The 17,242-nt window shown below is 37.3% G+C and overlaps 2 protein-coding genes across 2 annotated transcripts; both read right to left on the bottom strand.

The window, feature by feature from the left end:
• Positions 1-235: 235 nt before the first annotated feature.
• LOC104920447 (sodium-dependent neutral amino acid transporter B(0)AT1-like) lies at positions 236-6,049 on the bottom strand. Its single transcript, XM_019275438.2, has 12 exons — positions 5,845-6,049; positions 4,530-4,670; positions 4,273-4,410; positions 4,006-4,187; positions 3,340-3,450; positions 3,141-3,253; positions 2,859-2,987; positions 2,063-2,219; positions 1,773-1,977; positions 1,492-1,651; positions 1,171-1,333; positions 236-935 (listed from the first exon to the last, which is right to left on the bottom strand). Exons 1-12 carry the CDS (start codon positions 6,041-6,043, stop codon positions 792-794), a joined length of 1,842 nt encoding a protein of 613 aa, XP_019130983.1. The 5' UTR covers positions 6,044-6,049; the 3' UTR covers positions 236-791.
• Positions 6,050-7,691: 1,642 nt separating this feature from the next.
• On the bottom strand, positions 7,692-12,696 carry LOC104920432 (sodium-dependent neutral amino acid transporter B(0)AT1-like). Its single transcript, XM_010732695.3, has 12 exons — positions 12,365-12,696; positions 11,588-11,728; positions 10,985-11,122; positions 10,722-10,903; positions 10,514-10,624; positions 10,143-10,255; positions 9,931-10,059; positions 9,675-9,831; positions 9,335-9,539; positions 9,074-9,233; positions 8,327-8,489; positions 7,692-8,176 (listed from the first exon to the last, which is right to left on the bottom strand). The coding sequence occupies exons 1-12, from the start codon at positions 12,567-12,569 to the stop codon at positions 7,970-7,972; spliced, it is 1,911 nt and encodes a 636-aa protein (XP_010730997.1). The 5' UTR covers positions 12,570-12,696; the 3' UTR covers positions 7,692-7,969.
• Between the last annotated feature and the right edge of the window lie 4,546 nt (positions 12,697-17,242).

Consider the following 17,242-nt stretch of genomic DNA (forward strand, 5'->3'; position numbering starts at 1 on the left):
AGACTTGACAATTATATAAGATCAAAAGGGCACCAAATGATCAAGGGGCAAAGCTCAGTTCGGCTGACTTCAATAAAACTAAAGTTACTTATTATAAATTAGTAATTAATTTATTGCACATTGTAAAAACACAACAGATTGTATAATCTAAATAAATATACAATAGTATAATCAGTTTAACTGAATGAATTATAATACAAAAGATCATTAAACCAGAGGTGGATGAGTGCTTGAATAACAGATTTATTGTTATAGTAATAATGGTCAGTTAATATTTTAACAGTTAGAGCACTTTCAACATTGCTGTCAGACACTACAGTATGTTGTGCTTTGTTGCATCTGGTTTACCTGAACCTGACTACCACTCTATGATCTGTCAGTGTCTCCCTCTCTTGGCCACTGCTGCTCTATATCTTCTGCTTGTCTAAACATGTATACTCTATAGTTAGGTCACACACACAACCCACCTGTTTATGACTTCTAAAGATCAACTGATGAGGTGAACCCATGACACTACTGTCTGCTTTCCAAGTTGTAGATCATTTATGCTGTCAGAGTTCAGCTGCATGCAATGCTCACATTAAGCCATGTTTATTAGAAAGTTTATACTTGCTATATTGTTTATATTCCAATAGATATACATTTTTAGATATTGGTAGAATTGTATTATTTATTCCATTATTCATGAGTTGCCCAGTGTAGCAAGATACCATATTACAAGGCTAATTAATGCAACGAGTAACAACTGAATTTGCATTGAACTTGCATTTTGTTATATTTTTGACTGGATACTAATTTTTCTTCTTCCAACAAACAAAGACCAGGTGACATAATGCATACAGAGGCATTGCCAGACTGGGGATTCCAGCCAGAAGAAAGATGACTACACTGATCCATGAAGGGTATGGCACTGATGCCAGAGACGGGAACTTCTCCTGTAAACCACAAAACAGTATCATTAGTGGATTTGGTATGCAATGGCAAAGTAGGTTCAACTACTACAATGCATTATTTATTATATGCTATGCCACAGAGATACTAAATGTAGCTAGAAATGTAGAAATCATGTCATATAATTTGTGTATTTTGCAATGAGAAAACATTTGAGAAAAGGGCCACATGAAGTAGGGATATTATTATTATTATTATTTTCCAAGCTTGTGTACTTACAGAGTTTGGATCCCAGACTGAATAGGTGAGCTTTTTTTGAGCTTGTGTCACCAGGTAGAAAACCAAAATAACCAGAATGATCAAAGGACTGATGAACCTCCATGAAACCTGCCAGAAGATGGAGGGCTTATGTCCAACCATGAACTCCAAGTCCTCATTGAACCTGCCACACAAGACTGGTTTAACTAGTTTTGAAAGGTTTTGGAATATGTCATGAAGTAATTCAGGACCTGAACAGAACACGCATCTCCAACTTTGCTCAATGATGTAACATAAACAGGAAGGCAATGTGTTGCTGAAGTAGTTTGAATAAGCACGAACCTGTCAATGCCGTAGATGTACACGACCGCTATCATCTCAAACAATCCAATAGTCAGAAGAGGAACAGATCCAGCAAAGTTGTCAAAGAGAGTTACCCAATAAATCCCTGAACGCTGCATAAACAGGAAGGATATGATGAAGGCGACAATACATGTCACTCCTGAAACACAAAAGCAAGGGAGCTTGTGTTAAAACAAAAACCATAGACAAACACCAAAGACATTTCATGGAGGGATAAAAAGCTGAGAAATGGATTGAGTTGATATTTAAAACCATGTTACCATTCAGTGCTTCTTGGGGCCATTTTTTAGGGAATATATTTAGGTCTCTCAGTGGGGCCACCACTCCCTCAACACTGCCAAACATGGTTGAGAGTCCTAAGCAGCAAAGCATGATGAAAAAGAGGATAGACCAGGCTGGGGAACCAGGCATCTTGATGATAGCTTCTGTAAACACAATGAAGGCCAGACCGGTTCCCTCCACTCCCTGGAAACACACACATTGATAGTAATGCAGATGTAACTAAAAAACAAAATCAACATGGAAATCTTATATTCAGCAATATAATCACCTCACTGAGAAGTTTCTGTATGTCACAGATTTTGATGTCCAATCCAGGAACAATATCAGGGTAGGTGCTGTTCAGATGATTAAAGGCTGCTTCGTAGTTGCTTGTATCAATGCTGTCTTCAGGAAGGCCAAATGCATTTAATAATGTCATGATGTTACTGGAGAGAAAATGTGAACAGATCAGTAACTCTGGATTACTGGAATTGACACGAATCTTAAAGCAATACTCACATGCCCATATGTACATAGAAAGAGTTACTGGTTGCTGTAATAATTCCTCCTGTCCAACATCTGCAGACCCTATGCCTTGCAAAAATGCATTTCAGAATATAGCTGAAGCTATTATAAGGCTTCAGCAGTCTGCTTTGACCAATAACAAAAGTAACACAATCTTTTTGTTTTTGTGTTATTATCTGAGTCAGGCTAGTGTCAGGTGGCCAGTGTTTTGTGCTAAATGCTTACATCAGGATCATGAAAGTAATTTGGAATCACCATTTGGAGACAGTGAATATCGGCATAAAATTTTTTTACAGCAATCCACAGTTGGTGAGATATTTCAGTCTCAGTCATAGTGATGGGCCATGGATCATGTCAGTCAATGTTGCAATTCCTAAAAGACGGTAAGTGTTACAGTAAATAAACTCAGAGGAGAAAAAACAAACTAACTCTTGCATGTGAGCACTGCATTGAGATAAACGTAAAATATATACCATATACAAATAGACCATAGAACAAAAGTTATAGTTGGAAATTGTACATTTTTATCATAATTTGAAATTGAAATGAATTGTACTCACTCGCTAATACAGTTGTCATATTTCTCTGTGGCTCTGAAGCCGATGATGGTGTAGGTGACTGTGGCAGCATAAACTGAGGTGAGGCCAGTTACAGCAAACAGAATCAAAGCATCTTGCATGCAGTTGTTACTTTGTAAATGAACAAAAAAAAAAAAAGAGAGAGACACGCACATTGACTCTGGGTCTAAGAATCGGTAGTATGTTTTTTTCAATCAAATTTAGCAAAATGAGACTTGAACTGCAATTTAAGAAACACCACAGGTTTTTTTAAATGCCTCTTACTGAACAGGGTTGTAGCTTGAGAAGGAGATGAGGCCTCCCCATGCCAAACCAAATGCATAAAAGACCTGGGCACCTGCATCCAACCAAGTAGTTGGGTTCATCAACTCATCCACCTGGAAGTGTAAACCATACAGCGTGATGTGGCTTTGAGATCTGCTGTAAAACTGTCTTTTCTTTATGACTGAAATTTGAAACATACGTCTGGTGTGAAGAGGAACTTTATGCCACTCAGGGCACCTTTGAGAGTCAGTCCTCGGATCAGGAAGATGGCCAGCACTATGTAAGGCAGAATGGCTGTGACATACACCGCCTTAGGTCATGACAGAAAAAAAAATGGAACAATAGATAATGGACTTTAGATTGCATTAGTAGTGTATCATAACTGACCATTTGTATACCCTTCCCCAAATATCAATTGTCCAGTCACAGCTTGGAAACTGTAAGCAGAGACGTCCTTCTGTCAAGTTTTGGATTGGAGGAGATACCCTGGATCTGAACAGTCTGAAAGGTGGGTACTTTTTTTAACATCTCTAAAGCCGAAAATACAAGAGCAGTATGTGGCATGGATTCAGAAGTTTCTATCTCCTCCAACATATTTATATATTAGCATGTATAGCTAACGAGTTTGCTATTTACAGTAGCAACAGAGTATTACTTCCAAAGCAGTGGGACATTTCATACTACATCCTTTTGAGGCCTTTTCGGTTACCTAAAGAAATCGTAGTATCCCCTGCTCTGAGGATGTTGGCCCCGGATACGATCAGTATCGGTTAACGCTTGTGGCTGTGTCCTGCTCTATTGGAAGTTTTACAATCGAAATACAACACCCAAACTTGATGGTCACGTCACTGTAGGTTCAACAAACCTTGCCTGATGTGCTGATGCCTCTTATGCAGCATATAGCGATGACTGTCCAGGCAGCTAGCAGGCAGACTACCATAGGCCAGTGAATACCTCCAGAGTCCTCTATAGAGGTTGTACTGTTCAGAGTGACTCTGTAAAAGTAGTAATCCACAGTGGAGCTCTGTTGGCACTCTGGTACATATCCTAAAGGGACGACCAACATACACAAACAATGATGCAATTTTGGTACTTGGGAATGCATGTGTAAAATGTGTGTATGTTTAAATACCTGTCCCATTTTCATTGAGGGGACACTGAGTCCAAGGCAGAGGGCTTTGAAAGGAATTGAAGAGATACCACAGGATCCAGGCTACCAAGGTGTTGTAGTACAGTCCAATCAAAAAGGAAACCAGCATGGAGGCTATACCTGAGTAGGACAAAATCATTCATTGATATCACACTAACAGGGAGCCAGCTTTGTGTTGCTGTGGCACCAAGGCTTTTCTTCTAACCTCTGCTTTGGGTAAATTGTCCTATTTTACCTACCAACACCAGTCAGATAAGGGCTGATGGCCCTCCACACTCCAACACTGCCTTGCCTGAGACGCTGGCCGATAGCAAACTCCAGCAGCAAGAGAGGCAACCCTTCCAGCACCAGCAGGATCAAGTAGGGAATCAAAAAGGCACCTGGAAAGTAAGATATAATATAAGATGCGATAAGTGATTATAATTGCCATGTCAGGAAGAGGTACTCATCTATATACTTTAGCCATAGCCATATATTTTAACCATGCTAGATTAAGGATTAAAAAAGTGAAGATGTTAAACATCATAAACATTTCTCAGGTCAGATTAAAGTAGTCAAGAACAGACCCAAAGTCCGTTAAATGAAGAGCTGGGGTTCTATATCACTATAACACAATGTTTTCTTGTGAAATATTTTGGACAAAATATGTTTAATTAATATGATGATTTATAGATGACTACTATGAGGATGCTGGCAAGGTGGAAATATTGCATGTACTCTGTATATCATTAATAAATAGAAGGAAGGTTGCTGATAACAAATAGACAAATTGCAGTTATGTAATAACTACAGTATGCACTTACAGCAGATTTGTTGTTATATAATGCTGTGAATAGGTAAAGTTTTACTTACACTATTTACAGATGTTTCAATAGAATTTCGTGAGTTTTTATTTATATACAGAAAATAAAATGCAGTTTCCAAACACAACATTGGTGTTGTTTTGTATTAGTCTGTATTGTCACATTACTGTGGATGATGTCATGGACAGTTTGTTTGAACTGTATGAGTTTCAACCGCTTAGTAACAAGTGACAGAAAAACAATAGATTATGAATTAAAATATGCATTCTTTGGAATCTGTCCCATCCCCTGTGGCTCATTCTGCAGCATTCCTAAAGAATAACAATGACCCACTTCACACAGATGTGTTTGCATAACATTCATTTTCAAATTGAACAATATACAGCTGTCCCAGTGTCTACAACTCACGTGTCGTTTCAAAGGTTAGTCCTTACTTCAGAAGACCTCATACTCTTGAGAATGATTAATGTAACTTTATGGTAATTTTACACCACTCTCTTGTAGCCAAGAATGAGTGATATATTTAACTAGTGATTTACTTTAAAGATAAATAGTTAAGTTTACTGTTTAGATATTTGGGAATAGTGTTGGTCTCAACCCCCATAAACCTAATGTAAATTCTGCACTGTAAAATGTCTCTCAGACAAAAACATAAATGACAAGGCCATAAACTGCAATAAAAACCCATTGACAATAATTTACTTGACATTTTAACCACAGACGTCCATTGACCTTTTTCATCTGAACTTACCTCCTCCATGACTTTGACACAAGTAAGGGAATCTCCACACATTACCGAGCCCAATGCAAAAACCCACACACGTTAAGACGTATTGGACTTTGTTGTCCCACTTGGGCCTGTCCTCGGCCTCCTCTTTTTCCATCTTCTCCAGATCCTCATGGTTAGGGATCCGGAGTTCCAGTCCTGGGTTAGGGAGTACCAGTCTCATGGTGAGCACATGTGCACTGAGGCAGAGGTATAGTATCTACAACAGTTAAAGCATTGGGGTCAGTCTATGCACATGGATGTCCACATGGAGAGCATTCATGTTGAAAGTTTATGATCTTTTACTTTATCTGATGGCGTCCGTAGATTAGTCGGTACACATTGTACATTTGTACCGTGTTTTGTACTCTTGGCCCCCTGATCCCCCTCCCCTTGTTAGGAAAAAAAAAATAGTACTCTAGATTACTGGTTGACAATTCTATATCTGCACATTGGTATTTTTTCCAATTTTAGCACCCCCAGTTTCAGAGTGCTATCGTAAATATGGACAGTTGTACCATCAGTAGTCAACATACTTTACTGTCCTTCAGTTGTCAGTCCATCTGCTCAATGAGCAGTTTCATTGGTTTAACAAAATTCAAATGAGCCTCACTGTAAGTACTGTCAGGCAAAATCCTAAAAATGCTAGTAACTTTTACATTTTTTTATTAACTTAAAAGTCCAGTGTGTAAAATTTAGGGTGCTCTATTTACAGAATATAACAGAAATGTTATATAAAGTAATATTCATCCCTATGATTTATGAATCACCTGAAAGCTATGTTTTTGTTACCTTAGAAGGAGCCTTTTTTCTTTTTATCGTCTTCTACAATGTCCACCACGTTAAACCACCATATTTCCACAGTGGCTCAGGATGGACAAACCAAACGGTTTGGCTCTAGTTCGCATTTCTCATGCCACCATAGTTTCTCATGTTTGGGTTGCAATCTGGAAGTACATCACTAGATGCCAGTGAATCCACACACACTGATCCTTTAACTTTACAACTGCCTTCCATAATATGTTCAAAACCCATTGGAAATAACACAGAAGTGGGCTAAAAAGCACTGATGTATTACGAATCTAAGACATACAGCATGTCAAATGTTTAAAAAAGAATTAGTGCCTGCATTGAAAATTATTTACTAAATATTCAAATTATTTGTTTGCTTAATTGTTTTTTTTTATCTTCGATTTAAATATTTCTGGAAATACACATTCGTAAATTAAACATATTATTAAATAAATGAGCCTATTCATAAATAATAATAAGAAGAATAATAATCTGTGATATTGATAATAATAGGCATAATTTCCACATCATTGATGACAGGTGACTCATGAACCCTTGTGCAATAATTAGAGCTAGCACTATAGGCTACCTATTGTAGGCTCAGTTTAATATGCAGCCCAATTTTATACAATATATATAAAAGGGGATCCTTATTATACAATATTAAAAGAATAGTTCGATTTTTTGTAAATATTGAACATCAGATTAGACAGATTCTCTCCATTCTCATGTTTGTGTGCTGAATATGAATAGCTACAACTAATAGATGGTTAGCCTGGCTTGGCATAAACAGTGGAAACGGCTCACAAATTATGATTTAAGTTTCTTTCCAAATTAAATAAATTAGATATGTGGTAAAAAGCGAGCTCTAGAGGTACTTGTAGGGAGAATATTATTATTATTATTATTATTATTATTATTATTATTATTAACCATTGAACATAGCCAGGTCAGCTGTTTCTTGTTTTATGCTGCAGATTAATATTCAGGGTACTGACCAATCTAACTCTCAGCAAGAAATTGAACAAGCCCATCCCCCAAAATGTCTAACAATTTTTTTAATGTACAACATACACTTTCAGGTAAAATATTTCACAACAAAAAAATGAATATTACAGTAGTTCGAACAGCAATAATAATTACTTTCTTTTCCAAAATAACATACTTCCAAATTTACCTCTACATTTTACAGTCACTAGCCATTACACTTTTATCATTGTAAAGAAAAGGAAAAAAAAGCACAAATGTAATATACAAGCAACAGTAAAATGAGCATTACATTTAATTTAAAACATTAAATATTCAAAGTAAAAGATTTCTAAAAATTCCCTTTCTCACTCATTTGTATTTTGGCAGAGATAGTGTCCACTGAGTCACGATAGCCCTCCTGCTTGCAGCATTTCCTCTGGATGAATTTGAAGATGGCAAACAATGGGATAACTAAACTGGGAACTCCAGCCAGGATGAAGATGATGACGTTGATCCAAGAAGGATATGGACGTTCATCGAGAGTGGGGAACACCGGCTATGGCCAGAATCAAGGAAAGTGTTATGACACGAAAGAGGTTGGTAATGATGAAGGTTTGTTTTATAACCATTAATTAACAGGTAATAATAATAGAAATACATTTAGTGGGGAATTATGCCAAAGTGGACGTAAAAAAAACACACTTACCGACTCCTGATCCCAAACCAAATATGTGGGAATCTCGGTGACTTGAGTTACAAAGTAGAAAATCAGGATGAAGACCATAATAAGTGGACTAATCACCCTCCATGACACCTGCCAGAAAATATTGGGTTTGTGGCCAATCATAAACTCAATGTCCTTGTTAAACCTGTTTGGAAGCAATAAGAGGGAAACATAATGTCAGCTGAGTGTATATGAAAGCATCCATAAAAGACGACCTTGTACTTTTATTAGCTACAGTAAATAAAGCAGCATGTGTGGCTCTGTGCGTGTTCAGCACGTGAGCTACACAACATGTCATGTCAAGTGAAACTCCACTCAGTTTCTGTTGTCTAAAACCTAACCTTGTGTCCTAAAATAATTAATAAACACTGGAAACAGCTTACATAACATTTTTACACACTTTGTACCGGCATTGTTGAAATGTCTAGAAAAACACATTTTTCACATTTCTTACCATGATCTTGTTACACAACAAGATACATTGTATTTCTTTATCTCCCCTATGATGACTCATTATCTCTGTTCCAAGGTCAAAACACAATTCTCTGTTATATCCTGCCTGGTTTCAAGCAACTGTTTCTAAGACATGCGTATATGACAACAATAACACAAAGAGTCAAGACTACAGGAACGCTAGTGGCTCTGTGCATGTTAACATTTTCTAATACATCACTAACTAAAAAGCCATTACCTTTAGATAATAAGAAAAACAACCTTCGATAGACTCACCTATCTACGCCATAGATGTAGATGACAGAGATCATTTCGCAGAATCCGATAACCAAAAGGGGGATAGAGCCAGCAAAGTTGTCAAAAAGACCTAGCCAGTGGTTTCCAGAGCGCTGGGCAAATATGAGCCCCAAAGCGAATGATATTAAGCAAGTCAGACCTAAAAAACCAAACAAAACACTGGTTACACTCATATCTCTAGATCATATTTTCTAATACCAGCGTGAAAAAGTAATTCGTATTTGTATTTCAGAAAATTACCACAGAAGATTTCTTTGGGCAATGTTTTGGGCAACAATTTGAGGTCCTGCAGAGGAACCACCACTCCCTCGATGTTGCCAAACATAGTCGAGAGGCCGAGGCAGAAGAGCATGACAAAGAAGAGGACAGACCAGAGAGGAGAAACAGGCATCTTGATGATGGCTTCTGTGAACACGATGAAGGCCAGACCTGTTCCCTCCACACCCTGAGAGAGTATACACCAATTTCAACCGCTGACCCTCGTGTCAGTGTGACTAACATTTGTTATATTCTTACTAATAACTGAATTAGTAACAGTGTTAAAATATTCATATGTTGTTATGTTATGTTATCGACGGACCTGACTGAGGAAAGACTGTAGGTTACAGGTCTTCAGTTGCAATCCTTGAATGATATCTGGACTTGTCTGGTTCAGGTGGATCAAAACTTCATCATAGTTGCTGTCTGTGATGTTGTTTTCAGGATAGTTGAAGGCATCCATCAGCTTCAAGATGTTACTACAAAAGAAAACCACAGTGAAATGAGTTTAACCTGGTATAACTGAATCCCAGTTTCTTTGTTTTTTTAAGGCCTCTTTTGAGCAATTTGAAACTCACTCTCCCATGCAGTCATCAAAATTTTGCGTGGCCCTGAAGCCGATGATGGAGTAGATAACCGTTGCAGAGTACACTGAGGTGCAGCCATTGATGATGGAGATGAGAACAGCATCCTGCTCACAGTTGTTGCTACAAGGAAATTATGATCATGTGAGGAGAACTGTCCAAAAGGAGGTTCAGTGTATGACTACGAAGTCTGCGCAGTTACTCACTGAACAGAGTTGTAACTGGAGAAAGAGATGAGACCTCCAAAAGCCAAGGAGAAGGAGTAGAAAACCTGAGCACCTGCATCCAACCAGGTTTGCGGATTCAGTAATTCATTCACCTAAATGAGTAAAGACATTATTATTAACATATTTATTGTAAAGCTAAGCTTAGATTCCTCTGCAAATTACTTCCTGTTGTGATATTTCTGCTCTTTAAAACTGGCAGTAAACATTGCCTAATACTGTCCCGGCCATACCAGCCATTGTTAATAATTATTGTGGGCTGATCTTCTAGGACTCATTATAAAACCAGGAGACGGGGAGTTGTGTGGGAACCATAAAAATTAAGTGGATGATAAAGAAATCGATGTGCTTACATCTGGTGTGAAGAGGAACTTAATTCCGTCCACAGATCCTTTCAGAGTCAGTCCTCTGATGAGGAAGATAGTAAGCACCAGGTACGGCAGAGTTGAGGTGATGTAGACAGCCTGAGAAATGAAAGAACAATAAAATGAGCCAAAGATGAACATTAACACTCCAAATCAGGCATCATTTCCATAATGGATCACTCAGATGTTATGTAACCTTTCCACTGGTCTCTATCCCCCGGATACAGCAAACGTAGAGCACAGTCCAGGCAGCTATCAGAGCCAGCACAATCCACCACTGGAGACCTCCAGACTCATTGATAGATGTTGAAGTGTTCAAAGTCTCTCTGTACCAGAAGTAGTCGACAGTGCTGCTCCGAGTGCACTCCTCCACTAGACCTGCAAAAGACAAATAAACCTTAGAAAGAAAGTTTTTTTTTTAGCCTCCCTGACTGCTGTCTTGATATACAGAAGGCATACCTGTCTTGTTAGCATTGAGAGGACATTGGCTCCAAGGCAGAGGACTCTGAAAAGAGTTGAAGAGATACCACATGATCCAGGCCATGATGGTGTTGTAGTACACGCCCACCAAAAATGAGACAAACAAGGAAGCTATACCTGTAACAAAATGAAAGAATTGATCTTTTAATATCTTTCTAGCAGGTCTGTGCTACAGAAGTGCTAAATGCTGCACACTAACATGATGATGTTAAGCAGTAGTAATGTTGATCATGTTTAGTATCTTAGTTTAACATATTGGCATGTGAACATTTACTAATTAGCACCAAACACAAAAATAACTGAAATTGATAGGAATGCCATTGTTTTTGCAGGTATTGGCAAGTGACCTGATGATGGCGCTAGAACAGAAAACTTAAGACATCATTAAAGCGATTACAGTTTATCCCATGAGGGACATGTCTGTACCAAAGTTCAAACATGAACTTGATCGTGGTGCAGGGGACCACTAATGTCATTTTAGATCTCGATCTAGACATTATTGCTATCCCTGAATCAATATGCCACTAACATGGCTTAAAGAGAAATACACAACCTAATATGCGTGCTTGTTTTTTAACCCACCAACTCCCGTCAAGTGTGGATTGATTGATCTCCATACTCCCACGCTGCCTTTCCTCAGGCGCTGCCCTATCGCAAACTCCAGGTGCAGCAGTGGGATTCCCTCCAGGACCAGCAGGATAAGGAACGGAATCATAAATGCTCCTATGGGTACAATATAATACACATTATAATATCGGGAGTGATTCATTTTTATCAGTACTTTAATAAACATGAGATAAATACTCAGCTGTGGACTTCATTCACAAAATGGTTTCTATAAAGATATGGTAAACTGTAAAAGGATTGTAAATGTTTTATTATCTACACTAGGTACTACTTGAATGCTAATAAGACTCACACATTCACTTTAACAAAGTTAAAGAAAGTAAAAGAAAATAAAGTTTTTCCAACAGTTTTGTTGGAAAAAATTGCTTTTAGATATTATTGCAGTTAGTAGACTAATTTATATGGATTCATTGATTGATTTGAAACTTTTAAGGTCTAGGACAAACAGGCATTTCTGCCATTTTTATGCTAGTTAGAGAACAAAATTATCTCTGGAGAAAACTGGTGTGAAAGTAGTCTGACTGCGTGTAATAGTACAAATACTGCAAGCTATCTCAGTGCACAACACTTTGCAAAACACCCACAATTCTGTGAAAAGATGGTAATAGTTAGAAATTCAGTTTTAGCAAATAAATCCTTCTAAATATATAATGTTATGTCTTACAGTACAATCCATTGTATTAACTGAGGTTACATACAATGTTAGTTTACAAACAGAGCATCCCATCTTACCTCCTCCATGGCTCTGACACAGGTAAGGGAACCTCCAAACATTGCCAAGTCCTACACAAAAGCCCACACATGTTAGCAGATACTGGGCTTTGTTGTCCCATTTGGGTCTGTCCCCTGCCTCCTCCTTCTCCATCCTCTCCAGGTCCTCATGAGAGGGGATCCGGTCATCCAGTCCTGGGTTTGGAAACTTCAGCTTCAGCTTCATGGTGGCGTCTTATAAACTCAGGTACTGAAATTATAACTGTTGCAGTTGAGTCTCCCTTTTGCTACTTTTCTGCAAAGCGTCAATACTGTGTCCTTGCAACCACAATCTCCTCTGTGGACTGTCTCTCTCTGAGTCCTTTACTCCGACTGTGCTTCCTAGGAAGGGGCACTGAGATATTTACTGTGACCTATGGCACCTAACCTGCAGTTATCAGTAGCTCATTATAGTCTGTGTTGCATTATGTGATGTCAGCAAGTTTAAAACCTTCATGATAATGGTTAATACATCACATGAGGTGCCATCACTGACATTTAATCACTGAAAAAAATGTGTTTGTGAGAGAACTAATACAATGTGATTTGATGTAAACAAATTTGGCCTTTATTTACAGTATATTTAAAAGCACAATTTAAATAATAATAATAAAAAAAAATCAGCGTTGTGTTGGTTGTTGTCATGTTTTTAATGGCATTAAAAACATGACAACTACAGCTTTTGTGTTAGTTTGTTTGAGGTGTATGAAACGCTTCATGATCGGATACATCACATTTTCCATCCACTTATCTCAGCTATCAGGTCACACCTTTTATAGACCTTGAGAAATCAAATTGTTTTATTGCATAGAGATGTGCACACATATCATTTTATAAAAGCACATTTGGTCCATGCCCTCTAAAAACTTGAAATGTAAATGTTGGACCATGTTTTGTTTCATGTTAATGTGTACAGTAATCATCAAAAAGTCACAGACTAAGGTAAGTGTTTTTTTTCCCCACTCGTATCATGGCCTCTTCTTCTGCAGTGTAATTGTTAAGCAAGTCAGAGTGCATATAAACCTTATCAGTGTCCTCTGTAATACAATTATTAACTAAACAAAGACGTATAAAAGTGTTTTACAGAGTGGCATATGTTGGAAATGTATAGGAGTCCTATCTGGAGTTTCATTCAGGATGTACATAAAAATACTTGTGCTGTATGTGCATCACTTGGCCAGAAATATCTTATCTTGTAAAGATAGAGTCCTATCTAGTTCAGTAAGTATGTGCAGTCATATTTGTCATAGAGTAAGCAATACATTTAAGACATTGATGAAACTTTCTTTAGTTGTTTTCTTTACATTAAAATGAACAGATATCATATGTCATATTATAGATCCAGTATATACAGTATAAATGTTGATACACCATATGAATTTCAACAGATTCAGATACACAACAGATTTAATGAAACTGCAAATGGTATAATTTATTTATTTTCAATCAGCGTCTGTCCCTTTGGTGCCAGTGTCATTTCCACCCTTCAGAATAAATATGTATTGTGTATATATTATATGCTTCATTAACCCAAGTGGGCATGTGACATGGTAAAAGTGTCTGTAATCAGTCAAGCACTGTGTCAAATGATAATGTTAAAACAAAGTGAAAGGTGAAGGGGGCAGCCTGTGGTGACAAACCTAGAGAATTAGTTCCTATCTGTTTTACAGAGCTCAAAACACAGTATGTTAAACAATCTCAAGCTAAATCACTTCAACCAAACTTGTTTACAGAAAAATTAAAATGTTTTGATGATGAACAAAATCATCATTATGCCTCAAAAAAATATGTCACTGAGAAAATTCCTCAGGTGCTAAAGCCTGAATGACCTCTGACTCTGAGCCAGTACTGTTGAGGCTTTGCAGCATTTATCACAATTCCCCTTTGTGATGATCCCCTTAGCTGGTTGAAATGCATTCAGCAGCTTCATGATGTTTCTAAAAGAGGAAAATTAAGAACTGAGAGTGACTAAAAAACTGTCCACACTCTGACATTTGACATTTAGCCATGAGACTGAGTTTTGTCTTAATTAACTGAGATAGATCGATGTAATATTCCATGCACATAATCAATAAGGCAGTCATCAAACTGCTCTTCTGCCTGGAAGCCAAGATAACAGTTGTAGCATAGACACATTTATATCCATAAATAATGTAGATGATGATCCTGCATATAATTTTTGCTTGAAAACATTTAAAAAATATATATAATAGAATTTTATTCTACATTTTGGCAAAGTAAAACATTTTATTTTTTAGAGAAAAAAACACTAGAACAGAGCATGAAATAATATACGAAATATACACCTCATGGCACTTAAATCAGCTTATCTGGACTGACGAGATTAGATGTCTAACATGTTCAGCGATTACACAGAATGTACTTACTGAACTGGGTTGAAGCTGGAGAATGAGATGAGACCTCTAGTAGTCACGGGGAAGGAGTAGAACACTTGAACTCCTGCACCACCTCCAACCACCTTGATTGGTTCACCAATTCATCTAGCTCAACATCATATTGTCTTCAAATAACTGATATTCATATTTCTATTGCTCATGGTGAAATCTTTTGTCAGCGTAGTGTCAAAATTGCAAACATATTTCCCTAAAACTCAATTTAAAGGGTGGAGTTTCAATATTTTGGAATATCAGCCTTCTTTCTGAGAGCGAGAGAAGATCAATTTTATGTCCGTCTGGTAAGTAGCTGAGGTACAGACTCCTTTAGTGGCTATACCTTAGAACAGCTTCACATAGGAAGCAGGGGGAAACTAGACACTAGACATTCAGGTAGTGGGAAATCAAATTGTTTGACTGGATCATAAGAGGATCATGGCTCTATAGCAGGGGCTGTTGTAATACATGCCCACTAAGAATGAGACAGTCATTGAGGTAATACCTACAATAGATGGGGAAAACATGCTTTTTACCTGTCAGACTCAGATAGGTATTAATGGATGCTCGTAGTAGTGCAAAGCATTGACGAATTCTAACTACAACCAATGAGAACACTAATGAACGCTAACTAATCAGCGATGACTTAATTCAAAATGAGACAACAAGAAACAAAAAGACAAAAATCAATTCTGCATACGCTCATTAACTGCTGTCAAGTTTTAATCGCAGTCCAAACAACTTAATTTCCTTTGCTAAGGCGTTGGCGTTGATGGTAAACTCCAGGTACAGTGGGTGAGGATGAGCAGGATAAGAAAAGGGATCATAAAAGCACCTGGGAACACATTAAGATAAGCTTAGAAAACTGGAAGTTTAGTTACTAAGTATACATTTCCTCATCTTAACCTTTATGCATTATTCTGTATAAACTATCTTCCCTGTTCATTTCATACAGTTATTAATCTCTTCAAAACTTCAACGTCATGTGAAATTTAGGATCATAAAGGGTTGTTTGGATTCGTGCATTGACCTGAGGTAACGATAAGATGTCGACCTTGTTGATGTTCCTGAGTAATACCCACATATTGTCTGTCTGGTACTGTGATTATAGGTTACATGATTCTCTGTCGACACATTTGTGTTGTATTAAACTCAAGTAAGAACATCGGAGGAGTTTATCTTTTAACATCTAACATCACATATAAACAAAAGGAAGCAATAAGAGATATTTTTGTCTTCGTTATCATGCATGGCGCTGTGGGTGGATTAGTCTCGAGGCTGAAAGTTCAGTCTGCTATCAGGACTTTTCTAGATAGCAGGGATCTAAAATCGCTTCTCTGGAAAAATTGAAGCACACATTAAATTGTGAAACTTATGAATAATTTTAAATTCTTGAGGTAATTTTGACCATCTGGTTGGCCTGTTTGGAGTCGGGGTTATTGGCCCACATCAACTACAGATTGTTAGCCGCTTCACTGAAATTCTCAGTAGTAAGACAAGCTAAACATTAACCACTCAAGATTAATATATACTCTCTCCTGAAAAGCACTTGGACATCAGTAACACAAAAGGTGTTGGGAAATTCCACCAGCAAGTTCAAGACAAAGTCTCAGCTGACCCATAGTATTAGTAGTGTACAAATCAGTCCAGTTTATTTAATTTTATTCTATTTTCAATATTTTCTGTTATTTTAACTGTGCTATTTTATGTTGTCTTACATTCTCTTTTACTTATATCTCATTTACTTGTGTGATTTCTTTTTAAACATCTTGTATGAGCTTTGTTAGAGGTTTCATATGGTCAGTGACTGCCTCAGTGTGAGTCAGACTACAAGAAATTAACCTGAAATTTGAGACATTCACATCGCCTACTGGATGAATTGCTTGACACCTTGCACCATCCTCAGTCAAAATATATTTTTTAAAGTAAATATTAAAATACTAACATACAGTGATGGTTGTGAATGTTATATCAGTAAAAGATCTGCATGTTAGCATTTAGTACATCTATGCCCAAGTAGTCTCACAGATCTATCAGCTATCATGTCTGTGACTCTCGTCTTGTTTTAATGATTTATTTTATATTCATTTAAGTCAAGCTGAATTGTATTTATATACACAGCTTATTTATATACGCAGCTTTGTTGTGCCTTAGGGGGCTTTACAATCTGTACAACATTAATATGTCAAGTGTTGTCGAGTGTGACCTGAGCCATACGACCCATTCTCGTGACGTGAAACAAGGACAAGCCACAGACTAGCAAAAAGATCAGCAAAAAAATCACAATATGTACAAATTTTATTGACAAAAATACAACTTGAGGTGTCACCAGATAGCTAGAAACTGAACCGAGCAACCTTACATGGAAGCTCATTTTACTCTATGTATTAAAAGTAATAGAATACAATATTATCAATATTATATGTACTGTACTGGGATCTGTTGATTCTTAGACCATCCTATCAATAAA

The sequence above is a fragment of the Larimichthys crocea genome, chromosome XIII (genome assembly GCF_000972845.2).
Source record: "Larimichthys crocea isolate SSNF chromosome XIII, L_crocea_2.0, whole genome shotgun sequence".
Taxonomy (NCBI): domain Eukaryota; kingdom Metazoa; phylum Chordata; class Actinopteri; family Sciaenidae; genus Larimichthys; species Larimichthys crocea.

Excerpts from the sequence above, each read along its gene's own strand:
- LOC104920432 (XM_010732695.3), bottom strand. The coding sequence starts at position 12,569 with ATGAAGCTGAAGCTGAAGTTTCCAAACCCAGGACTGGATGACCGGATC. Across the intron at positions 9,540-9,674 it reads TACAGTCTTTCCTCAGTCAG|GGTGTGGAGGGAACAGGTCT; the intron begins GTCCGTCGATAA and ends ATACTCTCTCAG. Across the intron at positions 8,177-8,326 it reads TGGTTTGGGATCAGGAGTCG|CCGGTGTTCCCCACTCTCGA; the intron begins GTAAGTGTGTTT and ends TTCTGGCCATAG.
- LOC104920447 (XM_019275438.2), bottom strand. The coding sequence starts at position 6,043 with ATGAGACTGGTACTCCCTAACCCAGGACTGGAACTCCGGATCCCTAAC. Across the intron at positions 1,334-1,491 it reads TACATCTACGGCATTGACAG|GTTCAATGAGGACTTGGAGT; the intron begins GTTCGTGCTTAT and ends CTTGTGTGGCAG. Across the intron at positions 936-1,170 it reads CAGTCTGGGATCCAAACTCT|GAGAAGTTCCCGTCTCTGGC; the intron begins GTAAGTACACAA and ends TGTGGTTTACAG.